This window comes from Passer domesticus, chromosome 3 (assembly GCF_036417665.1).
Source record: "Passer domesticus isolate bPasDom1 chromosome 3, bPasDom1.hap1, whole genome shotgun sequence".
Taxonomy (NCBI): domain Eukaryota; kingdom Metazoa; phylum Chordata; class Aves; order Passeriformes; family Passeridae; genus Passer; species Passer domesticus.
The window spans coordinates 24,794,525-24,822,053 of record NC_087476.1 but is presented as its reverse complement, the minus strand read 5'-3'; the positions used below and the strand labels follow the sequence as shown (position 1 = coordinate 24,822,053).

The 27,529-nt window shown below is 38.8% G+C and overlaps 1 protein-coding gene across 3 annotated transcripts; it reads right to left on the bottom strand.

The window, feature by feature from the left end:
* Window positions 1-851: 851 nt before the first annotated feature.
* Window positions 852-27,529, bottom strand: GFRAL (GDNF family receptor alpha like). 3 transcript variants are annotated; one of them, XM_064412217.1, is made up of 10 exons: window positions 27,370-27,529; window positions 24,043-24,177; window positions 18,202-18,360; window positions 16,308-16,712; window positions 15,532-15,588; window positions 14,143-14,470; window positions 12,045-12,304; window positions 9,263-9,361; window positions 4,191-4,272; window positions 852-3,149 (listed from the first exon to the last, which is right to left on the bottom strand). In XM_064412217.1, exons 1-10 carry the CDS (start codon window positions 27,389-27,391, stop codon window positions 3,062-3,064), a joined length of 1,635 nt encoding a protein of 544 aa, XP_064268287.1. In that variant the 5' UTR covers window positions 27,392-27,529; the 3' UTR covers window positions 852-3,061. The 3 variants fall into 3 exon arrangements, with proteins under 3 accessions (XP_064268287.1, XP_064268286.1, XP_064268289.1); XM_064412216.1 differs by having other exon boundaries at window positions 16,281-16,712; window positions 18,202-18,354; XM_064412219.1 differs by lacking the exon at window positions 18,202-18,360 and having other exon boundaries at window positions 16,281-16,712.

Genomic DNA, 27,529 nt, shown 5'->3' with positions numbered 1-27,529 from the left:
TTCATGGGAGACTGAATCACTTCAGCATGTGGTCTGAAACATCAAAATACTAATGGGGGAATTTTCTTGGCAAAGTCAACAGCAAAATTCCCTACCCCATGCTACTCTTGAAGTGCCTCAACATGACCTGCAGTTAGTTATCTTCACTAGCTTGAACATAAGGGTTGGTATTTTCCTTGGTGGAAATACAGCCACAGTCATTTTCAAAAAGAACTGAATGGTGTTCTTTGTTTTACGGCACCATCTTCTGATGTTGGTGCTGCTTCCTTCCACCTTCTGTGTTCCTGGCTTGGTCTGATGTCTAGCCCAGAGCACCGGGATGTGATTCCCACAACAGCCTCAAAAGGCTGAGCCCATGCCTATCCAAGGAGCTCTTCTTTTGACCAGACAAGCAGGTGAGACAGCCAGGGAAAAATGTTTGTTTTGAGGAATTCCACACTCGCTATGGCATGACAGAAGTAGAAACTTGGGCTTTGCAGCCTTGTATCTTCACACTGCATAAGGAAGAGCTAGTCCTGTGTATTTGTCCCAAAAAATCATCACACATTTAATTTGAAACAATTGTTAGATAAAATGTATAAACAATCTTCAAAGAAAATACCGGAACCCAGTCTTCTCCCTTTCAGATGAGAGTGCTGTAAAAGGCAAAAATTCATGAGACTTCATTTCTTCACTTTGTGATGTCCCAGCTCCAGTGGACAGAGCATGAATGCTACAAAATTACATGTGTCCTGGGAATCTTGTCATCAAGAGACTTAACTTTCTTCATCTGGGTATTGGACACAGATGTCATACTTCAGGGGAAAATATTTTAATAATGAAGCTCTTACAAAATACTGCTTTTTCTTCCATCATGGTTGCACTCAAAGGTGTTAAAAGTCTTTCCCAAACTAACTGATTCTATGATTCTCTGTTCAGAAAATTATGAACCAGTTCGAGTATAATCAGGATCACAGGAATACAGATCATCCCAGCAGAAATTCCTTTATTTAATAACTAACACCCAGATACAATTGACAGACTACTTTGTACACATGGAGTGGAGGGAATGTACTTTTCCCAGTAAGCATCTAAGTCATCTCTTAGGAGGGAGCCTGTGAAATTGCAGAAAAACACAATAGCCACTAAATGTCTTGCTGTCTCTCAGAGTAACATACCCCCAGTTTCAAATTGTTTGTGTGTGTGTGTGCGTGTGTCTAAGCACATATTTGAGTTGGGTTTTTAGTGTCTAATCGTAAGATAGAAAAAAAAAGTTTCTAAGACAGAAGGTAATTTTTTTGCTATTGATGATTGAGGTTTAGTAAAATCTGAATTTACATGTATCTCCTCAAATTTTGTGACATGGAGGATTCACTGGTTTTTGAAGTCAGACTGAAAACCAGCACAAGTTTCATGTCAGAAGTACATTTCCTGTATAATGAAATGGTTTTATCCAACATATTCTTAACAGTATTTTCCATTTGAAATCTTCCCACTTCACAGTTCTAAAATGAAGAATATTAATACACAACTTTGGTGAGAGTTAAGCCAGATGCTGCAAATTGCTAGACTGCTAAAGGAGATCTTTTTGATTAACAAAAAAAACTTCACTTCTCTGTTTCTGTATTTTTGTTCAAATGCTGATTTAGTAATGACAGAACATTTGACTGCAAAACAAAAAGGACTTTCTTTGGTTTATGCAGATAATAAAGACAGAGAAAATCCATGTTGTAATAATTGTTTAAGATTTCTAAGCTTCTCCTCAACAGAACTGCACACATAAGATTTTGCTCTACAGTAATAACTTTGCAAGCTACCAAAGCCAGAAGCAAGAGTCACATAGAAGAGCAGGGATTCTGTTCTTTCTGATCATATTAATTTCTAGTCCTAGATCTGTCATCTAGCACTAGATGTGGCCCTAGACCGTTGGTCTCATGGTCAAAACTGGAGGTGAGTGAGTTACATTTAGTGATAATTCAAACAAAATTAAAACTAATCACATACCAAAAAAAAGTTAATTAATCAAATACTATTATAACAAGACCATACATGTGCTATTCATGGTAACAGCTGAATAAGAAACTGCAGTCCATTATTTTGTGCTCACCAGAACCAGACTGCTACAAATATTTAACAAAGACAACTCACTGGTAGTAAATAGAAGCTTAAATCTAGCAGAACAACTCATCTATAGAGAGAAATCCAGAGCTCATAGCCACAAAGTGGGATCCAGGGTGGTGTTTAGGGACCATGGCTCCCAGGACAGTGCAAGGGGACAATTAGGCACTTCGTGTCTTGCCTAGAGACAATGAATAGGAAACAGATGATGAGATGGGTCACAGCTTCTCTCTTGAGGAGCAGGCACTTCAGCCCCAAACAAGTGACTTTCTCCACTGGGCATTCATTCAGACAAAAAAAAGCTTTCTAAAGTTATTGTATTCAAAGTGGCAAACTCCACTAGTTTCTTTTAGAAGCATATTGGGGGAGAAATTAAAAACATTTTCAGCAACTACATTTTGGAGTCAAAGCATTATTCCAGAGAGTCATTTTAGTTCTTAAGGGGGCTGTAATCCTGATCTCTTCCTACCCTGCAAGTGCTCTAGCATCAAACTACAGACAGCTTTGCTGTGACTGTTGCTTCAGGTACGTGGTACCTGGGAGCCAGGTATACAAAACTGCCAGATATGTGCCCTTTATCAGGTCTCTAAAATGTTTCTGAGTGGATGTTTTTTATTTCTTCCAGATGAGTTGAGATCAGAAAGGATGGACTTCAAAGATTGTCATTGTTGATATAGCATTTATACCAGTGTCATGTGCAACTAAAAATGAAGGAAATGTAGAGCTCAGGACAGATCTGTGAATCTACACAAATAAGAAAGAGCACAGCTTTACCATTTTTACCCCCTTTTTTCAGCTTTCAAAAGGCTAAAAATAAGCTAATAAATATAAAAAAATATTTTGTATGCTTAACTACAAAATTTCATAATTTATAGTAGTTTTTCTAATATATATTTTATTATCACATATGTACAACAGGCTGGCTTTCAGGAATAGCCATAAAAAGCATAAGCAACAGAGTAGTTCATCTGTGACTTTTATAATGGGCCATAAATGTTTCAGAAGAATGGTCTGGCGAGGGACTTCTTGACTCATATTTTGTTCTGCAGGCTCTGAAAACAAAGAATGTGCATGTATTTAACAATAAACTATACAGCTTCTGGTTTGAACTTTGGCTTAATTGAAATCAGTGGCAAAATTCTCCTCTTTTTATGATGAACATTGTGGCATAAAATAATCCCCTTCATTGTTATTAATGCATTCTTCTTTCTTCTGTTTTCTGTATTTTTTAAATCTGAATTTTCTTTATATGCTGATATTCCTGTAACTGCAAACCTAAAGAGAAAGCCTCTGTTCCCATATATCCTTGACTTGCCTTTTGCATTTTTCTACAATTCCTCTTTGATCTGCCTTGGAATGTAATAATGAAATTTGACTCAATATCCCTCCCACTATACATAGCTCCTGCTACATCATGTTCTGTTACCTATCATCTGACAGTGTAATTCTTGAAATCTGGCCATTTAATTTGGTCCAAGAAAATGTATCATTTAAGAAAAGGCCATGTTCATTTAACTAAGTGAATGCACATTTCTGTTTTCTTACCAAGCATTGGTGTATGGGCAGTTTCTTATACGGAGGGAGGGAGGGTGGGAGGGTGGGAGGGAGAGAGAGAGGGAGGGGAGAAAGGGAAAGGATGGCAGGGGTGGTGGATGTTGTTTACAGACTCCTGTGAGCAAAAATGGCATTTGGCAAGAATATTAGCTACAATAGCAGCATTCACGATTTGGTTTCAAAATATGTTATAATGCTGAATATTCTCATTTCCTTTTTGCATTACCCCTGCCTGCTATGGGGCTAGGAACGTAGTCTCACAGAGTTTTTGAATTCAGATTTCACCTTCCCCTGCCATGGGACAGGAAATGAAACCTCCCAAAGCCTGGGATCTCTGCATGAATGGAGGGCATTGTAGATACATATCATATTTCACTCTTCCCTGCTGACATCCACAATGTCAGTTCTTTCCATCACTGGGGCATGCTGGACTGTTTCTAAAGACAATCACAATGTCCGCCTTTTAACCAAGGCAAAACATCTTATTTTCTGTTTTTTTAATTTCCTAGAACCAGTGATAAATATCCCTATCAAATTACCTGATCTTTAGGAGAGTCAACAGGACTATTCCTAGGATGAGAGCTATGCAGGAAGAGTAAGCAATAATGTAGACAGTTTCACCTAAAAAATAAAAACAGAAAACAGAAATGAAAAAATTGCTTTCTTAGTAATAAGAATCAGATTTGAGATCTGTATTGGAAGTCATACATATGTGAACTAAATGATCTATCAATTTTGACAAAAGTAATTAAAAGGAGGGAAAAGACCTAGATGTATGTCAGTGGTAGGAATAACTCTACCTTTACCATTTGATCCAATGCAATTTTCAGACTTCTTTTCATAAATACCAGCTCCAATAGCACTTCATTTGTATAGCAGAATCTTTCACTCTGCTGCAGCAGGGAAACAGCTTGTTACTATGATTATTATTTTGGAATATTCTCCATTCTGATTTTAAAATATTAATTTTATTCTGTGTATCAGTGCAGACTTGGATTTTACTTATCAACTAGACTTATTTTTCTTTTTCACATATTACTGTAATTTCAGTGTGGAGCAATACTCCACCTAGAATCAAATTAACCTAAAATGGGACCTAACACCGTTTTTCTGGGCCCCATTCCCATGGAGTTTCCTTTTTCTGTTAGGCTTCTCACCAAAAAGTAACTTAGGTGGCTTATGTACTAAAAATTCCAACTGTTGAAGAACTGGGAGCTGTTACAAATTTTAGTTTCCAGAGGAGGATTATCTCTTTTTTCCCTGGTGTAATGAATCCATTTGTTTTGATCAAATATCTGAAGAAAACATTTCAGTTGGGAGTGCAATATAAGCCCTGGACACAGGATGGAGAGGTGTGACAAGTGGCCACAACTGCAGAGCCACAAGCATAAAACACGAGACCTTACTGTGACTTTCCTGTTGCACTGATTCTGTTGCCTTTCTACACTCAGGTAAGTTTTGTACACTCAGGTAAGTTTTGTTTATAGGGGAATTCAAATGCAGAGGGCCCAAATGCTGTTCCTGAGCTTCTCTGTCCTACATAGCCAGGGAAACATTCACTAAGGAAGGGATGGATCCTGGGCTCAGCACTGAGGCGCTTATCTGGCTGTGAGAAGGCCATATTCGGGTCTCTGACTAAGTTATCAGTTATTATATGTTTCATGTGTTATGCATATGCACACACAAACCCTAAATGGGGCATTTCTGTGTGCACTGCATACATGCAGCAGGAGTAGTGTATCATATAATCCAAGCACAGGTGGTATGGATGCTGGAGCAGCCTGGGAAGAGAGAGTAAATGTGTTTTCCACAGCAAGGAAAACAAGGAGCTGAGCAGGGTGTTGGACAGTTATTGTAGGACTGGGCTCACTTTTTCTCAAAAAACTACCCCAAGTTCAAGTTTTCCAATGTAAGAAAATGAAAGCAGTGATCAAACCAACACAATTTGCACAAAGGGAGTGAACATTCCATTTATTCCAGTAACCTACTAAAAGATACTTAATATGGTGAATTTTTGAATAAAGAGGGGTGAGGTCAATCTTAGTCATATCTTAGGACTGCTAATAATGTAGATTAAAAACTACATCAGCAATTGGCTTAGCTCTCAAGTTACAGCACTTGCTTAAGATGATGGGTTTTAGCAAAAGAGTAATTTGTAGGCCTTTTTTTCATTTTCTGAGTCTGAATTGTACATGCAGGTATTTTTGAAAACTTTTTATAAGTGTAGGAGCAGTTGTGGGGCAGGAGTTTCTTACTTTTTTGAAGTGGAAAGTGACTTTCACACATATTTTAGGCAAGCAGAAACTTTAAAATATGTCACCACAAAAGTTATTATATCTAACAGATTATATATTGACAGTCACGGATGATTAAAAATGGGCTAATAAATTTTCAACAGAACATTGTGAGCTTTTTCTTATAAAATTTGTAAAATGTGCTTCATTTCAATCAAACAAAATACCGAAGTGACCAACTGATTTTTTTTCTATTTTTTTGACAAAATCTGAAAGAATGCTGTGTTTTTGATGAATTGCTGGTAAAAGAGATGTTGATTCAGTTCTATCAGGAACAAAGAGGGATTTTGGTGAATCTTATTCTATTGTGGATCCATCTGCTTAGGTATAGCTAGTGCATATTCATCGAAGAGATTAACACCAGCCTCTGCTCAGAGGTTTCTTGGCTACCTGCAGCTTGTCACAGGCAGCTTTTTCCTACATTTATAAAACTGTCAGACTGAGAGTGTTTGATACCTTACACATTAAAGGCACTGGAGCTGAACTAATCTCAGTTCCCACAGCAGCTGGTATACTTACAGATAAACCCTGCCAATTACTTGTTTATCTAAATACTCTACATTTCAGTAGGAAATATATGATAACACTACAATTTAAGATGAAATTTCAATAATTTTGGATCAAGTCAAATTTTATTGTATCTCACAAGAACAGGATAAGTGTTCTGTATTTCTAGCTTCCTCTTCCATAAACAACCCACAACTTAGCCTCAAAACTCCATGGTGATGAAAATAAATCCTTATCTTCCCACATGAATCACTTTTCAAAACAAAGCGCAGGAAGTAATCTTTTAAATTATTTGGATCTGTAAAGTCATTGATATCATTTGCATAGGAAAAATCCAAAACCAGTTTAAAGATGAATAATTAGGTAGGCATATTAGAAGTTTAGGGAAATTTTATTTGATTTATAACTTTTTGATGTTGTTTCCAAAATGAGATCAAATTCAAGCTTACAGGAAAAGTCTCATTAACTTTTATATGGTTCTGACTCTGCCCACATCACATCTTGCTAAAAGAGTTGTACCAGCCCAAAGATGACTCTGTTGGCCCGCTCCCTCCTGAGAATGTGAATGTGTTTAAATACAGCCAAGATTTTCACATAATCCTGGTATCACATTTTTTACACCAAACCCGGAATAATAATTTTTCAACTTCCATGGTTCTATTTATTCACAAATATATTTGAACATATGTATATATGCTTAGATTTCTTACTTATTGTGAAAGACTCCTTCTATTAAAACAATCTTATCCAATGGGATGATTTGCAATGCTGCTGAATTAAACTGAGAAATCTAACTGGTTTTTTGAACAGTAAGCTATATTTTAAAGTATAAATCTAAGAAAAAGCTGAAGACATACTGAGTTTCTTCTGAGCATGTTTATCTGTAGATGGCCATTCATTTCATCTGGTGAAAGAGTTCCTTTATCTTTCAATGACAAACTTAGTAAAGGATTCTTCTGAGATTATGTGGAGACATCAGCAGATTTTATCTCTTGTTTTTCAAGCAGAAAATAGCCAAGAAGTAAATGTCTTCAAAAGTCTTCACACATGTGAAAGGCCATATTTGACAACTTAATTGTTTTGCCTCTGTGCCCTGAAATCTTTTTGGGATTTGATTTCATTAAAGATAAACATTTTGTAAAGATGATAATTCCCTTTGCAGCCTGAGTAATGCACATTTATTAGCATTTGAATCTAGGACACTGAGTTAGATTTTTGGCAGTGGGATTTATGAAACAATTTGCAGTATGGCTTTTACCATCAGGCAGATATCCTGAATCAAATTCTTTTTCTTGACCTGTCTTCCTATGAGACTTTTTATGGCTTAAAGTTCCCATCTCACGTACATGACAGCTACAATAGAAAGAATATTTTATTGTATGGTTTAGGCTGGTCAGCATTTTTTATTTTTCTAAAGCTATCCAAAGTTCTGTTAAGACTTCAAGGAAAGGTTTTTGGAAAGTATTCAGACTCCAATATGAACAGAATTAACTGGGTGCAGGCTGCTTCTTGCAAATATTTATCTGAATCTCTGAGTGAAATGTAAAATGCATTTTACCCACTGAAAGGGTCTGCAGTAAGAACTAGTCACAGGGGTGCAATATCTCACATTTTGCATTTTCTCACTTAGTGCAGTATTTCTTGTATCATGACTTGCATTATTTAACCTCTAGAGTCTCGTTCCAGCTAGGGATTCAGGCTCCCTCTGCAACTGGCAAGGAGAAATCAATACTCAGCAAATGCAGTCCAAAAAAATTGGACTACTCTTTGAGGGTCCCTGACTTTCATCTCTGGCAACGCAGAGCACTTGGATGACACGCAAGATTCTTAAGTAACTTTAATGCTAATGCTACAACCAAATGCTTAATTATGCACACACAGGTCTCAGGAATCCCATTCCCTTCATCCATTTTTATATCCTTTATATCCCCTATCCATGTTGACCACTTCAGCAATAGTTGGAGGATGGAGAGGTTAGAAGTCACTTTATTTTCTACTGCATGCAGAGATTGAATTTTTTTTTTCACAGTCAAAAATATTCTGTAGGAACAGTTCTGGGAACTAATTTGTAGTATTAGTCTGGAGAATTGTAATCTGCCCTGCACAAGGTAGAACAGGTCATTCTCATTAGAGGTGATATTTGTGCATTAAGCTCTTTAGAGTTCTCACTCTGTAATTGGGCCCCTCAAAAGGAAATATAAAATAATATTATTTCAGCAATGAAAACATTTGTATATTAATTCAATATACTTTAGCTTTATGCTGCTTAATTTCTTACTGTAAATGCATGGAAATGAAAACAGCAGCTCTAATAAAATAAATAAAAGGAAGTAAAAGCTGCAGCTCTTCAGCCCATGGGATAGTGTGTGCCCTCCTGCTGTGGAAGAAGGTAGAGTATGATGGAGTGTAACACAAGCCCCTACTCAGACTACTTACTGTGGCTTCTAATTTTGTTGCTGTAACTACTACAGAAAGTCAAGAGAGATGGAAGTAGGTGTGACATCGAAGATAATAATTTGTGTTACACATTATGACTACTACTCTCTAATGACTGTACAGAGTCAGGCTCTGGCAGGCTTAATAGCTTAATTTCCCCCAATTATAGTACAGTGATTGTGAGACATCTATTTCAAAACCATTTGTCAGAGTAATTGGTTCAGTCTGATTAACTTTATTTTGTGGATGTATAAGCTAAACAGGTAGGGAGAATTCCAGACCAAATGAAGGAGCAACAGGTCGAGCTCATTTGCCTGAACCCACCCAAGGAGAGCAGTGCTGTGGGAATCATAGAGTGACTTGCCCAAACTCACCATTAGTTGCAGAAGAATGGAGCTGTGCTCCAGAAATCTTTTCCCCTGGCATTTCTGTATTTACCCAGTGAAAACCCTTCTTTTGAATAGAAATTTTACCTGGATATTGGAAAGAAAACATCAATTTAAAATACTTTAAAATAATATGTAAATTAATATTGTTTGATAATTTGCTAACAGCCACATAATTTTAAAAGGGAGCTATTTAAAAATACTGTTTACTGATATTTGATGAACAAATTGTATGAGTGCATAATAGTTCTTCCTGTTCCAGCTCAGTTTTTCTTATGGATGACAAGCATGCTTTGAAAATATTCTCCGCCACAAAGGAGATTAAATTATCTTTTCACATAAACTGTTTTAAAAATAGGCCCACCAAAAGAATTGGGTCCATCAAACCAATACAGAAGTGGTGAGAAGGGGTAGCAGTCTTGAAGCAATTTCCACAAGGCAGAATTTATTCTCAGCTGTGTTGCTAGGCCTCAACAAATTTTTTCTGGAAGGCCTGTCCTCTCAGTGGGCATAACTTCATGAATATATCTGAAAATACATCTCTTTGGTTGAAATGAAAAATAGGAGGTTTACTTAAGTAGTATAGTTTACAGAGTAGAAGGATAAAACATACAAGTATACATCTGTTCACTCACAGGAACAGCAAGCTGAGAAATTTTTGTAATATAAGAAATGCACACGTTTGCAGCCTGGAACACTGTCCAAATAACAGTGGACTAAACCTACCTGTAATTTGGTTTTTTTTTTCTGTGAGATCCAAAAGCACAACCCAGACTTAAAATATTTTGGAAACCTAATTGTTTTCTTTCCCTCACTGATATTTTGTCTTATTCCTGTTGAGACACTGATCCTACATTGGCAGTGATCCACCCTGTGCTTCTGCTTCACACAGCAGCAGTCTGTCACAATTCTTGCCTTTTACTGAGTCTGAAGCAAATGCAGTCCTGTGAGCACAGCCTCGAGAGCAAACACTTGTAGCAAAGGCAGTGCTGTGCACTGGTGGGAAGATGAGATGGTGTCAACACCACTCGTGGGTCTGTTCACACCAGTTCTGGAGGCAAAGATCCCCTTCTCAAACCCTGTCCAGAAATGTTTCAGAGTTACAGACCATTGCCATTGTAAGAGTGAAAGTGAGCCAAAGATCACCCCCAGGCCAGACGAATAAGTCAGCACATGGGGTTGGGTGGGCCCTACACAGTGGTCACTTCACATCTCTGTACTGCCATGCAGAGAATGGCATTAAAAACATGCTTTATAATAAAACCTATAATCATCACCATCATCAGTTTAGCTGCATGACAACTAGACATCTAGGAAAAAAAAACAAAACAAAAAGGCAAGAACAAAAATAAGCTGGAAGTAGTCTGTAGAGTAGGTACTGGTCCACCAAAGGCTCTGGATCGCCAAATTATTTTTGTTTAACTGCCAGGAAATTGTTGCACAACACAAGAAACATAAGCTTCCATTCTTCAGTCCCAATTAGGTTAGGGAAGTTTCAATCACAAAAACCCTTAAACAATTTTATCCTGAGACTGCTTCAGGGAATGGCAAAAGCTCGTCAGCAATTATTTGATTATTCAGACATGAGAATCATTTTTTTGCTTTGTAGGTTAAGAAATGACTAACATGATGATGTGCTCACTCATTTGGACTGTGAAATTCAGCCCTAAAGCAAGCAAGTAAATAATATTCATCAGCAAAATCACTGCTAAAAGTCTGAAGTCTAGGTGTGTTATGTTATCACTTTTCCAGGGGGAGTTGTTATAAGATTTCTAATATTTTCTCAGAGTCTGGATTTGAGTAAAAATTAACCAAACTAAAAACAATATTTCAGCAACTTGATTTTAATTTTTGGGTAGCCTTTGAGTGACACACTAAAAAAGCACCCTTATCAGTGGCACCATTTTGGTTTCTAGAACTAAAAGAGTAGCTACTTCATTCAATGAAATGCATGCACGCAAACCATATATATTTTCAAAATACTGTTCAACGGGCAAAACTATGAAAGAACCATTTCTTTTAATGGAAATCTTTAGGTATCACTACCTCTCCTCAGTTAAGAATATATATAATTTTGAATTAAGAATATATATATTTTTTTTGGAATATATAATTTTATATATATATACATATATATATATATATATATAATTTTGGAGTATTCATGTAGACGATAGCTGGCACAGGGCATGATGCCCTAGAGAGAAATATATCCTAAGAGGATCTATATTGCCAAATAGTTGGTGTGATAAGTCAGCAATTTGAGAAGAGAATACTTTGGTCTTTGATCTGGTTGATGGACCGGATGTCTGCATGCAGCTGAAGCACTGCAGAGGCTGAAGATGAACCTTCAGGTTCAGTTTATACTGTGGGAGACCAGGAACCACCCTATGATAGAGAACCACCCTGTGATGTGACCCAGACACAATATGTGGGGATAAAGAGGAGCTTTGCTTTGAAAGCACTTTGCAGATTCAGAATAAAACATTAATATTTGCTCCTATATTACCATTTATTGCATTAACAATTCTCTAAACCCAAGTCTTGGCAAGGACATGTATATTTAACATGAAAGTCATTACTGGATCTCAGAAAGTACCTATATTTCATCTCAATTACACCCAGTGTTTTTACTGAATTTTTGTTTTTATTTATGTTTTAAAAAACCCACAGCTACAGATCTTCCTGAAACCAGTGGCAGCAAAGATCTAGCAAAGATTAGGGTTTTAATTCTCTTTAATTATTCTGTGAATTTGGAGCTGTTACTCACGTAAGTCACGGAAGCAGGATTTGCTGTGCAGCATGTGATGGAAGAGCTCACACAAAGGCTGCTCCATGGGAGGCAGATTTTGGCAGGTGCACTCCGTGTGCAGCATCGTGCCCCAGCTGCTGATGTAGGCTGCTCTGCAATCAGTGGTGGCAGAACAGGGCATGTCATCCTTGAGCAAAGTTTCAAGACAGGCTTCGTCATTATAACATTTTTTTGTCACATGTCTCCAGCACTTTGACCGAAAAGTTGTGTATTTTTTCCTGGTAGGGAAAAAAAAAAGGAAAACAAAAGAAGTGTACAATGACATTTTAACAAATGCGATTTCATAAAAAGACATTTAATGAATGGCACTAAAGGGAGTGTGTTTCCAAGGTACCACTTAAGCATTAAAAATTGCAATATTCAGTGATAGCTGACATAAATTCTGCTCTGATTTTGAGAAAAAACAACTGCACTTCTAATCAGCACCTGCTTCCCAGAATCCAGAAAATACAGTGTGAATTCCAGCAGCCTCAGATACTCAGAGAAGAAATGTGAATGCAGGAATTAGACCAGTCATCCCAATGAAATCACACCAGGTGCTGTTCTAGTGGTTCTATTTTTGAGCAGTGTGAACGAGGAATAAACATTCAACTTATTTTGCATTAAATAATCTACATCCAATGTCAGATAGCAGAGATAAACAACATGAAGAATTAACTTGTTAACCAGTTCAATAATCTCAAATTATTCCCATTTATTGCTGTTAGGATGGAATAAAATTGGCCTTTAATGCACTGTATATGACAATAGAAAATATCCATTATAAATTAACTAAAAAATATGTAGATAATAGTGAAAAACAAATCTATCATATTAAATTTCAGGGGATGATAAAGGTAAAGTCTAGTATATTGTACATACAGTTATTAAAATATTCTTCCTGAATGATATATGTTATTATATGTTATAACATAATATGTGCTATATATATTATTAATTTGCTGTTGATATTGTGTAGTAGCCACAAGCACGTCACCTGGAAAAGCATGGACTGTTGCAATACTGGCTAGAAAATTTTTGTAAATATTTTTGTTACACAATAAAAGATCGCAAAGCAATGCCACCTCTGTTCTAATGGAATTATTTTCATTCACCTCCTGATTTTTGGATGTGACTAGCCATAATTCACAGATTAATTTTGCTAATTATATGCATTTATTGTCAGTGCCAGGAAACATTAATGTTCCAAAAATGATGGGGAATTCAGCCATAATGACATTACATGTCTATAGATGTGCAGACATACATTAATAGCCCTTTGGCTGTTCTCACTGATATCAATCTGAATAATCTGCACAAAACCAAAACCATCTCCTGGTTTATTGACTGAAGGTTAATTTGAGCACAACTTTGAGGTAAAATTCAACTCTAATCCACAAGGTGACCACACTAAAAAACAAAGTGGGCCAATTGACTGTCCATAAAAGGAGGCAAATAGGTTAAACTACAAATATGGGTAATCCTGTTTTAAAAATATAAAATGAAACTTTGAAAAGGCATTTTCCTTCATGAGTTTGGTGGTCTATGCATGTTTCAGGCCAGATTTTTGAAAGCTTTTTGCGAGTATTCTTGAGAAGAAGAGATAAAGATAAAAGATTTTTGAACAGGCCAAGCTGGTTGCATGGCTGTCAGGTACAAAGGGTCAGACTCTGCACTCAAAAGGTAATTACTTTTACCAAACAAATTCTGTCTGGTCTGCTGCACAACTTGGGCAAATTGCTGGAGGGCAAAGGTGCAGACAGGCAGGTGTTTTCAGAAGAAAGGGATAATGGCAATATGCAATAGCATAGTTTGTCCAGGAGAAATGGTGTTAAGTGTCATGATACAGGCAGAAGAAAAGCCCACATTAGATTACAAACCTTTCTGAAAATTAATCATTTCAGTTTACGTGTGGGATTGCTTCTGGAATTACCACACTTGATCCAAACATCTGTGAAGATGTCAAACACAGCAGATACACTGCAGAAAATGATTTTATTATAGCTGGGATATAGAGAGATGGTTTGACAGAACCATTATTAAAAAGCACCTTAGTGGGCAAAATACTTCTACTCACCTGCACAATTCATTCTCTTCACACATCTGGATTACATTCAGACATGATGGGGGTGGAACTACAGTAACTGCACAGGGCTTGCCATGGAGAAGTTCTTTGGCTCTGTGGCAGGATTCATCATGCTGGATGCAGTCACAAAATATCATCATTTGGGCAACTTCAAAAGGCATGTTTCGATAGAAGAACCTTATGGCTGCTTGACATCCTTCCACGTTGCACTTCTTATTTACTGAGCAAACTTTTAGGTACAGGGACAACTGTTTGTTACAAACCTCATCTTCAACACACTCCCTGTTCACATCCAAACAGCTCCTGTTTGTTGTGTGCACTAAAATGAATAACAGTTTTAAAAATAAAATCTCAAGAACATTTTTCTCGAGTGATGACTGGTAGGTGTCCTGCCTGCATAATTCCAGTAAATAAAGCTTGATTCCCAAAACTCTGATCCAGCTCTTCCTTCTTTCTTGCTTCTTTCAAGCCTATGGAGTAACTTCATACTTCTTTCTTGCATTGCTCACAAGCAACCCTCCTGAAACAGCTGAAATCTCCCATTGTGCAGTCTTATGCTGGGTATTGTAAATGCAGGGCCACCAATGAAGGCAGGAATGATGATGAAGACTCCATCTTACCAGAAGGCTATTTTGTTACTTCATTATACTCTATTATATTAAAGAATACTATTCTAAACTAAAGAATACAGAAAAGATACTTCTGAATGCTAAAAAGATAATAATGAAAACTCGTGACTCTCTCCAGAGTCCTGACACAGCTTGGCCCGGATTGGCAAATGAGACAAAACAACTCACACCAGAGTCCAATCAAGCAATCACCTGTGGGTAAACAATCTCCAAACACATTCCACATGTGAGCACAACACAGGAAAAGAAAATGAGGTAAGAATTGTTTTTCTTTTCTCTGAGGCCTCACTGCTTTTCAGCTTCCCAGCAGAAAAACTCTGGGTGAAGGAATCAGGGTCAGAGAATGTGAATGCCACAGCTAGGCTAAGTAATAAGTAATGAAGAAGAGAATAGAAATGGCATTTTTGTGCTTTTAACATCAGTTTAGGTATTTCGAGACTGTGAAATAAACCTTCCAAAGATAGCTCGAAAATTCTAGACTCTAAAATGTTTATGAGATAAGATTTGCCTCTCTAAGTTTGACAAAATTATAATTGTTACCTGATTTCCATTTACATTACTTGATTGTTGCCTGTTACATTTTTGGGTTCTTCTTTACCCAGTACCTTAACTGAAGATATGTTTGGTCTATTAACTCCCTGCTCATCCATTTCAGTGAAAAGTATTCATTTTAATCTGAAGGTATGTTGCACACTGTCTGAAAATTGAACTAAAATTATTTATTAGGATTAATAAGTAAATTCAGGCTTACCTTGTTTGGAGAGAGCAGATAAACCCCATTGTAATTTTGTTTCCATACTAATATTGTCTAGAAGAAAAAGATAGAGGTACAGGCATAAATTATAAATAACAGCTTTTTAAATTTAAAGTACTGGTTGTCTTGCTGACATAGTGCCAGGAGTAAAAATCAACAAGAATAAAACAAATTTGTTTGACCAAATAGAACCCACCAACAAATTCTAAATTCACTATTACATATATTCATAAGTTTTGGGGTCAAAACACAGTTTATCAAAGGCTGCTCCTAGCATTTTTTACATAATTAAAGATCATGTGGACTCAAGAAGAGTTTTTTAGAGCTTTTCAGTTCATTATAAAGTAAGATTTCTTATGAATATATAAAAGCCAGGAGCCTTAATATGTTTATCAGTGGACCAGTTTTCAAGTTCAAATAACTGCTTGTCATGAGCTGTAGTCAAGGCTAGCAGACAATTCTTGCTATTAGTAAATTATTTTTGTTGGTCTTATACTGCTTCTAGTTATAGTGAAAAACTGAAACTGATTGATTTAGATCAGGTTGTATCAAATTAACACATTGAAGTACCACAGTATTTGCACTCAGGCTACCAGTTTGTATCAGATTCTGAATTTATTTATAAATAAACCTCCTAAAATGATCATGTTTCCAATGTTGAATTGCAAATGGACAAAAAAACTTTTTTGTAGACTGTACACTACTGCTATGTATGAAAGCATTCAGGCTGCTGGAAGAGCACTAACTTGTGTCAGTGACCAGATTTTTCTCACCATCAACATCAGCATTATAGTCATCATCACTGCCATCGCTTTCACTGGCTCCTGAGGCTTGGCTCTCCTGAGAGTACTGTAAACAGGGGTTGTTAAATATTCCCTCCCAGATTTTGATGCATCTCGTCTGAAGCGGCTCTGAGCACGTGCACCTTCCCAGAGCTGTTTTCCTCAGCTCTTTCCAGGCTAAGGAGCACTTTGCAGGCCCGGGGAAGCTGCAGGTGTCTGCGGCTGCCTGGCAGGCCCTCTGGAAGCTCCTGTGCACAGCAGAGCAGCGAGGCTCCTCCCGGCAGCGCCGCTTCGCCACGCTGCAGCTCTCCAGCTCCGCCGAGCGCCTGCGGCCTTCGCGCCTCCTGTGTGGGACACCCGGTGCAGTGGCTGACCTTGAGGGAGACTCCAAATAGTCTGCAGAAATAGGTACAAACAGTTATAGATCGAAGGGATGATGGATCATCATCACAGCACAAAAACTCAGGAAAAGGGTACTTGTCTTAATGCGCTACAATGAGTGAAGCAGCCCTAGCTTAATTCTGAGCGGTGTGTAAACACATCATAATTGCAGTCTTACAAACTAATGAATCTTCCTCATGTTTACTGTGTGCGGTTAGCGGTATAGCACAGTCCACTCTAACAGGTCAGCTGCAAAACAGTAGTAAAAATCCTCACTAAAATTACTGCATAAAGTGTTTAACTGCACATAATTTCAACCACCTACAGCTTGCACATATCATGAATTATCATCTTAAGCTTATGCATAATTTTTAAAGAGAGAATGACAATTCCAGAACATGGCTGATTCATTACCGAAAATAGCATTTTAAGTTAAACAGGGAGAATTACTCCTGAAAGTGCCTGGCAACACCATATGCTGCCCCTTGTAGGTAAACTCAACACTACTGTAAGTCCATCCAAACTTGTTTCTATAGTGGTGAGAGATGTAATCTCAATTGGCAAAAAAATATAACATGATGTTATTTTGCTAGAAGCAAAAGCAACATTAGGTTTCAGATATCCATACTTCTTGTTTGAGGCAAGGAGTTTGGGGCAGATCAGGATGTTATTATTCCCTCTACAATAAGGCTATATTCTAGTACTATATGAATGTCCAGTCTAGTATTACGACGAATGCTGTGTGATGCCAATAGGGTGTGATGGATCAGTTCCAGGAATCTCTTTGAAACTCACTTTGCAGACTCTCATTCGCTGGCTGATTTATCTCTCTTGTGTCAGCTTTGCTAATTATTATGGCAGGAGACTTTGGACCAGAAACTGCAACTTCTTCATGTACTAAGCAATTCTCAATTACAGAGATAGACTTTGCGCAGGGATAAGAGTTCTCAGAAAAATCGAAATATATTGAGGGGAGCTCAGCCCATTGAGAACAATAGAATTTTTAAAAGATGCACTCTATATATTATGTACAGCTTTATGCAGGTGACTATGTTTCACACATCCAGTAGCCTCTCCTAGATGTAGTGAAGGTCCTCCTGCAACACAGTGTGACACAACTGTGCACCCCTGTGTCATCATTCACTCATCCTCCCATTCAGAAGTGTCTGAATGTGTCTATATACACAACCTAGATCCAGTGACTCTCAAATTTCCCTGGACATTGAGTAAGCCTCAACACATATTGTGTATTCACTCTTGCTTTCCACTGGATTCAACATGAGTTTTAGAAGCCATTTGAATTTCTCACATAAATTTTACTGCTTTGTTTGTGGCATTTCTTTCATATGCATGCTGGAGCATGAATATCATAGAAAAGACAAGATTAATTTTTGGGGGCATTTGTTAGACTTGACAATATGCAAAGAAAGTTGAATCTATTTAAAATGGTGGTTACAAAATTACCGGGTTTGGTCTTCATCATTCCAACTTTATGTTCAGTTACCTTTATTAATGCTGCACAGTTTCCCAAGCAAAGTTGTGGTGCTACAGATATCGTCTGTAGTGCAGACACAGTTTCTAAATTCTGGGTATTCATCAACCAGGACCTGGATTATTCTATTACATCCAACAGTGTCTTCTGCCTTGCATCTATTACCTAGAACTCACCATTAAAATTATAATTTCATTAATGCTTATGAATGCTTAAGGGATATGGTTACATAAAACAATTCAATTGAAGAACAAAAATAATATGCTTTGCCAAGAGAAGATGGTTTATAATATTTACACACTTTAAATAATATTCAAAATAATACAATAAAGCCGTGGATACAATATTGGCTTCTTTTATTTGATCTAATCCATTGCCTGAAAATCTGCTCTCCTTTAAAAAATACATAAAACCTTAAACTCACACCTTTTATTTTAGGCAGGTCAGGCACTGAGACCAAGCTAAAAAGGTGCTTAGGAGTGGAAGGGGCATAACCTGAACTGAGAGGCTTGTTTTGGTTCTGTGTAGTAGAAATGAGGTGCCTGGTACAGGGACAGGAACACACAGTGCAGGCTTGAAGCATCACTGTGTGATGGAGTGAGAAGCAGGACACAGAGGGCAGACCCAGCCCCACAATAATGGTGATGAGAACCCCAGGCTGGGGAGATGCTTGCCCTGGATCAGATTCTCTCTCATGTGAGGATGGTGCAAGCCTACAAATGCCCTTTGGATATTGCCTTGAACCCCTATCCCACAGAACAACTTCACTGCCTAAGTTTAAGAATTACAACAAATATTACGTAGCCCAAGAATAGTCTGATTTCTTAGGATTTTTAGGATAAAAATGAGGGAGAAGTTAACATAAAAAAATAAATATGCAGAAATTTTAGTTTGCTGGCCCAGTTTCAAGTCTGCTTGCATGTGCACTTGGACTTAATGGTAAAGACACTCATACAGGCTGTCAGGTCATATTTTCCATGTATGTGTGGTGAAAATAAAGAGCATATACTAGTTTGTGGTACAAAGGTAAATTAATCAACCCTTTATTACCTAAAAGATTTTCAAAAATCTTATTATTATGATGGTAATGGGATTGAATGCATCCTCAGCAAATGTGCTGATGGCACCAAGCTGTGTGGTGCAGCTGGCACCTTGGAGGGAAGGGATGCTCCTGGAGGGACCCTGGCAGGCTTGAGAAGTGGGCTAATGCAGACCTTATGATGTTCAATGAAGCAAAGTGCAAGGTCCTGCCCCTGGGTCATGGCAATCCCAGACACATCTGCAGGCTGGGCAGAGGAGGGATTGAGAGCAGCCCTGCAGAATAACACTTGGGTGCAAAGGTTGATGAAAAGCCCGTCGTGAGTTGGCAGCAATGCTCACTCAAAGCCACGCGTGCCCTGGGCTGCATCAAAAGCAGCATGGCCAGCAGGTGGAAGGAGGTGATTCTACACCTCTGCTCTGCTCTCATGAGACCCCACCTGGAGTGCTGCACCCAGCTCTGGTGTTCCCAGCATAAGAAGGACATGGAACTGTGGGAGCAAGTCCAGACAAGGGCCAGGAAGTTGATAACAGGACTGGAGCTCTTCCCCTGCAAGGACAGGCTGAGAATGTTGGGACTGTTCAGCCTGGAGAAGAGAAAGTTGTGTGGAGACCTTACAACAACCTTCCAGTATCTGAAGGGGCCTAAGGGAAGCCAGAGAGGGACTCTTGGTCAGGAACTGTAGTGACAGGAGAAGGAGTAATGGGCACAATCTAAAAGAAGAGAAATTTAGGTTAGATTATAGGAAGAAATTTTTTCCTGTGAGGATGATGCGACACCAGAAGACGTTGCCCAGAGAGGCTGTAAATGCCCCATCCCTGGCAATGCTCAAAGCCAGGTTGATAAGACCTTGAGCAGCCTGGTCTAGTGGGAGGTGTCCCTGCTCATGGCAGGGGGAGTTGGGACTAGATGATCTCTATGGTCCCTTCAACACTTAACATTGTATGATTCTATGATTTATTATTGCTTAAGAAAGTTACATATTACTTAAGAATATTACAAGTGAATTTAATTGCAATTTAATTTAATTTAATTTAGATAGGTTTTATTCTGTGAAAGCCATGATCTACCTTGTCAAAACAGGTATGTAGATCCCCAAACCAGCACATTTCCTCTCTTTACCTCATAGATATTCAATGTCTCCCAATATGTAAGAGAAGCAGTATGTGGTTCACGAGATCCAGCCAGGTCACAGGGCAGCATGAGGACTGGTTTCAGTCTACTGAGCACACAGGCTGATGTCTCTGCCCTGCAAATGGTGCTGCCTGATTCCTGCCTTGCTGCTTCCCCACAGGTGTGGAGAGCAAAGACTCTGCACTCAGTAAAAATGCAAAGTGACAAGAAGTCCTGTGTCACCAGCACCATGGGCAAGCTTTGATGTGAGCAGAGTTTTAAAATCACTTATATGCTGTTGACGCAAATAGCAGAGGAAGACAGTGGAGGCAAAACTCTGCAGGAGGAAACAGTGCATTTTGCCACTGCCTGGAGTAATGAGAATCAGCTATTCCTGACTTCACATCCCTGTCCTGATCCCCTTTTTCCTAACAGTCTCTGCATTGCCCTTTCTCCAGTTGTTGACTAAGGAGGGTTTGAGGGATATATCAAGTAATTACTAGAGGGGAATGTCCCAGGCCAGCAAGAGCTGCTGATCCCAGCCTCTGCTCCCACTCCACCTCCTGCACCAGCAAGGAAGGAGATGATGGTGGCTGGGATTGCCTGTATCTCTGCAATCCCATCTTCAACTGTCCTTCTGGTTTTTCAGAAGCAGATCATGACCTCAACCCTCATAGTTCCAGAAGTCAAGGAACTCAGGAGATTTATTGAAGGTCACAGACATAGGGTACTCCCTGACCATGAAAATGGGATGGAAAGGATGTGGTGACATGGCCCATGAAGATGAGTGTGTGGATATTCTACTCTGTATTTTATCAACTAAGTAAGGGATAATAAAATAATTTCAGAAAAATATATTCCAGTAGAAAGAGAGCAATAAAGATCAGGAGGGAGGGGCTTGTGTAAAAATTAGCTTGTTCACAAAATTTATGACTGTCTTTTTCAAGGTCCAGAGTAGACTTCAAAGGTGAAGGTGAGCAGAACTAGAAGAATAAACCCCCATACCCCAGTATATTTTGCACAGCACCCCAGCCTCACTCAGCTCACCTCTCTTCATGACACTGACAAGTCGTGGCTGGGAGTCAGGGGCTGTGTTCAGTGGCCCCCTGCTCTGTGATCTCACTGTGCTGAGTCAGCACCCGAGGGCTGGGGCTGGGGGAGAGGCTGTGGGGCTACCAGCATGCAAAGGGCACAGACAGAAGCAGGAAGCACATCAGATTTATGGGGCTCCCTTGCATGACTTCTTGAAAACTGTGTAGAAATAACCTATTATCAGTATTGCTCTGTTTGTACATGGTATTGATTCAGCTGTGATGAACAGCAGAAAATATTTTATTACTGGTTTTCAATTATTGTTTCTCTACCAGGGATTAGTTCTAGGTAATATATTTTATCTTATACATATGCTTCTAAGGCATTTACAAAAATAAATGCTCTCTCAACCTAATATTTGGCAGCCATTATTCATAATTTGATTTATTTATAGGTACATAATTCGTGTACAGAGGACCACAGACAGAAGCATGAGAGAGCAGAAGCTGACACTCCCAGAGTGATAATCTCTGCTTTTGCTTAATCAGCTCTTCAGTCATCTCAGTGGGAATTGAATTTGAAGACTGCAGGGGAAAGTGTGAGGTTTTCCTTTCTAGGACTGGTGAGACCACAGTTTGGATAGATCTCCAATTACAGCACATTTAACTTTGAGGTTACAGACTGATGGACTGAATTGTTCCCCAAAGGAGTTTAATTATAATTTGTAGTTAGATTTTGCATAAATATGTCGCCCCGATTTTTTAAGATTTTCTAAGCCTTCTGATGTTTGCATTCTTGTAGCAAACTTTCTCACACACTTTCTGTAAACAACTTATTGTTTTGCATTCTTTTATGGAGGAGGAGAAATTTGATGGCCTGTTGGTTTGTCCAGTGTCATTGGAGAGGTGGCACTTTCACCCTCCAATCCACTGTCACCTTTGGAAATCTATAAATGTTGGAGTCAGAAAATAAACTTCCTTTTTTCCTGCCTTGAGAGCAGCAGTGTGTCTGCATTGTGTTGTCTCTTATCGTATAGTGACATAAAGAAGCTAAGAAAGCAAATACAGCATGAAGTTTCTAGACATGGCAGAATAATGTTATTCTTACTAGAGATGCTGCTGGTAGGTTTTCTATCACTGTTTCTGTGGGCTGTCTGAGAGGTACCATCAGCTGTCTGACTGGATTTACATGCTCTGGGATCATGCTACCTAATAAGCACATTTAGTATAATTTGTCCTAGACCCAACACAATATCTGAGTGCTCTGCAATGCTGGAGAGTCCTTGCCAAAAGCTATTATCCTAAGGAAACTTACAGATGCAAATCCAAACAAGTAATCACAAGAATGATTATTTCTGGAAGGTTTCTCTGGCCCAGTTACAAATGTCATTAATATCAGCTAATAAGTACATAGGACAGTAAGAGAGAGAAATGTCATATTATGGGACAATGTTGTGCATCCAAAGGGGGACCACAGAAGTAATCGTGCTGGCCCACTTCATCTGGCTGCAGGGTATCAAAATTAACAGGCTACAGCACAAATGTATATCTTTGTGGCAAGTAGTCCTGGTGCTAATGTGTTTGTGAATGATGTGAGAGAAACAAATTCAGCTTGTTCTGTTTTGGTTCTAGAGAGCTCATCTCCAGAAAGTTCTGCGTATTCCTTTTTTTTTTCTAAACAGCAGCCATATCTTTTGAAACTGTTTCGTTTCACATGAAATATTCAACAAATCAATAGAACATAGGCTGAAGCCCAGCTGCTTTGGGAACTGTTCTAACTGTTATATTACCATGTACTTTTCATTTACTTCATCTGTTTTTAAAAGTATTCAGCCATTCTATGCAAAGTAGATTAGTATCTAGAAAAGGACACACTAAGAAAGACCCCTAAGAGAATTTTCTACTCTGATTATTTTAAATAATGTCTTGTGACTTGGGACATTTGGGACATCAAATGCCTGCAACATTCAGGCATTCATTCAGGTAGCTCACAGTAGAGGTGAATGTTTTATCTATTTCTTATTCTTTCACATGACAGAATAACGTTATTCTTACTAATGATGCTGCTGGTAGGTTGTTTTTTTTTAGTACAATAATTAAATTTTTTAATACAATAATTAAAATTACTCTAAGTAGCTACCACATTGTTTTGGGTTTTGTGTTAGATTATAGAAGCATAGAATGGTTTAGATTGGAAGGGACCTTCAACCCCTCTGCCATTGGCAGGGACATCTTCCACTAGAACAGGTTCCTCAAAGCCCCATGCAACCTGGCCTTGAACACTGCCAGGGAGGGGGCAGATCAACTCCTCCAAACTGGGTAAAACAAAGTCAGAATTTCTTTTCCAGTTGCACACAAGCTTTATTTAACAGGATTCCACAAGAGCCTAATTTCTCCTGAATTCAGACTTCTTGAGTTGATTCAGGCTCTGATTTTATTCATAGTGCAGAAAATTCATTTGTCACTTTCTTGAAGAGATAGCATGACTGTCACTAAAAGTAGCATTGGCCATTGTAAAGGATTTCAAAAATTGATTGTCTTTTGCCATAATTTTTCTCTTTGAAATCTTACTGACTTAATTTAGTTACTCCAGCAATATTGTAATAAACTATGAATACTCAATTGCATATAGCAATTCAAAATTTAGGTGTGTACACCATGCAGAATTACCTGAAATATTGCAGGCATCTTCAACCGCATTCCAGACTCTCTCGCATCCATTTCCAGCATTAATACATTGCTCTCTCAAGTGTAGACAGTCAGTAGTCTGGACAGTAGATATACATGTGAAGTAAATGAACAACACTGTAAAAACAGAATATAATGACTATTTAAAGCAGTAGATACTGTACTGACCCTTTTCCTTTAAACATAGATTTAAAAAATATAATTCACTATAGTTTTGCTATAGATTCAAATTTGGTAGCAAATTAAATTTTAGCAGAACAAAGCTTTTCCTCTGTTTTGCAACCAGAAAATTAAATTTAAATGTTCAAAGTTTCAGTGTGGCATATTTTGCATTGGTTTTACCCCAGTATTATAACAGTAACCACAGTTATATATGACATTGGTGCATGGGCATATCGAAATTCTGAGATCCATAATAAATTACAGAAAGGAAGATAGTATAAAATTCAGAAGAAACAGTACTTTATTCACAGGAAATCTTACCAAGCTAAGCTGTTTAGGAATTCTTATTAATAGAGTGTGTGAAAGAGATTTGACAAATACACAACTGTTAGATAATAAATGTGATTTTATTTTATAAATACAGTACTCTTCACTCTCTATTTTTACTTCACAGATGCATCATTTCTTGAAAGCAACTCTCACATATATGTCTTCATCTGCTTTCTTGAGTGCATTGAGCCTGTTAATTATGTAAAAAAGTTCTGGAGGTTTCAAGGTAAAAAATTTAAAAGCAGCACTGCCTGTGACTTATCAGTAGAAAATTAAATTGCCTTGTTAAGGAAGGATCAGCTAAAGTTTAGCTCTTTCATTAACATTCCCATGGTAAGACAACCTCTAATTTGTAATCATGTGTCTTTATTTTCAACAAAATTAAGTTTCTGCTGAACACCTAATGTGTTTTATTTAGCTGTTGAAGAGCACAGCATCTCTCTGACAAAATAACTTTTTTCCCCCCACCTCATGTTCAGGTAAGTTCATGTGGTGTTTAAGTGGTTTCCAGCATTGTTTAATCCCTTAAACATCATTTGCAAGAGGCATGAAATATTGCTTCAGGATTTGTTCAGATCCTATCAGAAGAAATTAACTTTTTTCAATTATACATTTTAGAATAAGAAATTACATATCAAATATCCCTCTTGATAACCTTAAAGAGCCACTGCTGTTTGGAGGTGATGCCATCCCTTCTGGGAATTATTTACCAGTGGTATAATAATGCTGCTGCAGGGAACACTTTTCAGCTGCATGTTGATAAATATGAAGCAACATTTAATACATAATAATTGACAGGTGCAACAGCATCTAGTGTGCCTATGAGACAAGAAAGAGGCCCCATGTGCTTATTATAGCTGGTGCTAATCCTTCCTCAGCTGTGCATGTTCCTGGCAGGACTGGTGGTGATTTCCAGCCTGAAACACTCCTAGGCTGTGTCTGTCCATCAGCCTTGAAGACATATTGATAGGAACAGCTCCTACATCCTGACCATGAGGAATGTGCAGCTGGCCCTATCCATAGGGACAATTACGGCTTATTATGACAACATTTTAGTCCTAGAATTGTCTCCAAAATGTCTTACTTATTTTGAAATTACTATTTATTCAGATGACAGAAAAAAAAAATTGCCAAATACTTTACAGGGCAAAATGACTGCATATATAAAGCAAAACAAAATTATAAACCCACAGATTTATTTAAAAAAAGGTATTCTGCTGGATGAGAATTTATCTATTTTTTAGGTTCTTACACAACAGAAGATTTACTCATCTGACTAGGATTTACAACACAAAGACTCTGTGATCTCTTCCTCATGTTCAGACAGTTTTCAAGGACCAATGGCTGAGACAGTCAAAAGAGGACTGATTGCACAGCCTTCCTGCTACTTTTTAGGGAGTATTTCACACTGCTGCCCATTTTGAACCTACCTGGAAACTGGCCCCAAAATAGGAGGTGATGTTTTTGCAAAATAAAAAGGTGAGTAGCATAATCTATGATTTAAGGCACTTCAGCTGAAGGAAGGGCTTCTTTAGGTCTAGTGACATATTATGGATGGGTCAGCAGCACAGAGGGGGTACACTGCCAGAAACCTACATGAAACAAACTGTCCTATATGATTTTAGAGTCCAGGGCACTGTAGCTTATGCAGTTCCTTAAACTGACAGATATTACTTCAGTTGTTCTCTTTACTTATTTACTCTAGTGTTTGGAATACTGTGTGATTCTGCATAGAAGAGTTGAGGGCATCTAAGAGTTAGTTTGCAGCTAAAAGTTTTGGAGGGGTCCATACTGACAAAAGACACACATTTAAATATCTGCAGATATATTTTGTATTTTTATGCAAAGGCCTATTGATTCACTAGGTAGGTGTACAATTCTGTTTTCTGTAGAATTTGGTGCATAAAGTTAAAAGGAGGGAGGAAAAGAAACATTTTAGCACCTTCATTTTGCAGACTGGGAACTGAGGAATGGAGAAATTATACTTTCCAATTCTGCCATCCTAAAATAATGCAAATAAGTAATAATTAATACGGGGAAACCAAACTGTGGTTTCTATCCAATGGCAGAAGGAGAGGGATACCAAGCTCTGAAGGCAAAATGGCAAACTACAGCTCAATATAATCAAAAAGTGATAAAAGACAACTTAATTTTAATAAAACCTGGGGCAGAACTACCTACTTTTAACACAGAAATATAAGTTTAGAGTACTCGGGTGTTAAAAAGAAGCGGCATATATGCACATAGTATATGTATATAGTGAGGAGAAAAGGAGAATAACAAAAATTAACATACAACATACTTGTCTCATCATATTCTCCTGTACCAAATCTCTCTGTACCAGCTTTGTTGATTTCCCCTTTTTCTCCACTCAAACCCAAAGGAAGTGTCGGCAGCCCTGTGTGTAGCACTGGCAGCGCCCAGCGCTCCCCAGCCAGAGAACAAGCCGCTGTCCGTTCGGTTCGGCTGTCCCCGCCGGGCTGTCCCTGTCAGGTGTCCCCTCCGGGCTGTCCCTGACGGGCTGTCCCTGACGGGTGTCCCCTCCGGGCTGTCCCTGCTAGGTGTCCCTGCCGGGCAGTTCCCTGTCAGGTGTCCCCTCCGGGCTGTCCCCTCCGGGCTGTCCCCGCCGCTCCGCTCCTTCCCGCCGCCCAGATCTCCGGGGCTCCCCCGCCCTGGGGCCGAGCCGCCGCCGCCGCGAACCGCCGGGCCCCGCCTGGAGACCGCGGGACAAGGAGCCGTGCGGAGGGAAGGAGGGAAGGGACGACCGGGGCCGCGGGGCGAGGCGCGGGTCCGGAGCTGCCCGCCCGCCGCACTTACCGGGGCCGAGGAGCGCGGCCATGGCGGGGCCGCAGGTGCCCGAGAGGAGCCGCAGGTAGCGGAGCGGGGCCGCAGGTGCCCGAGCGGGGCCGCAGGTAGCGGAGCGGGGCCGCAGGTAGCGGAGCGGGGCCGCAGGTGCCCGAGCGGGGCCGCAGGTAGC

What these genes read in the sequence shown, in the direction of transcription:
- GFRAL (XM_064412216.1), bottom strand. Translation starts at nt 27,391, where the DNA reads ATGGCCGCGCTCCTCGGCCCCG. An exon ending in AAATCTGGTCACTGACACAA is followed by an intron (nt 15,589 to 16,280) that starts GTTAGTGCTCTT and finishes TTTTTCTTCTAG; the next exon opens with ACAATATTAGTATGGAAACA. An exon ending in TTGACTCTCCTAAAGATCAG is followed by an intron (nt 3,150 to 4,190) that starts GTAATTTGATAG and finishes CTTTGTTTTCAG; the next exon opens with AGCCTGCAGAACAAAATATG.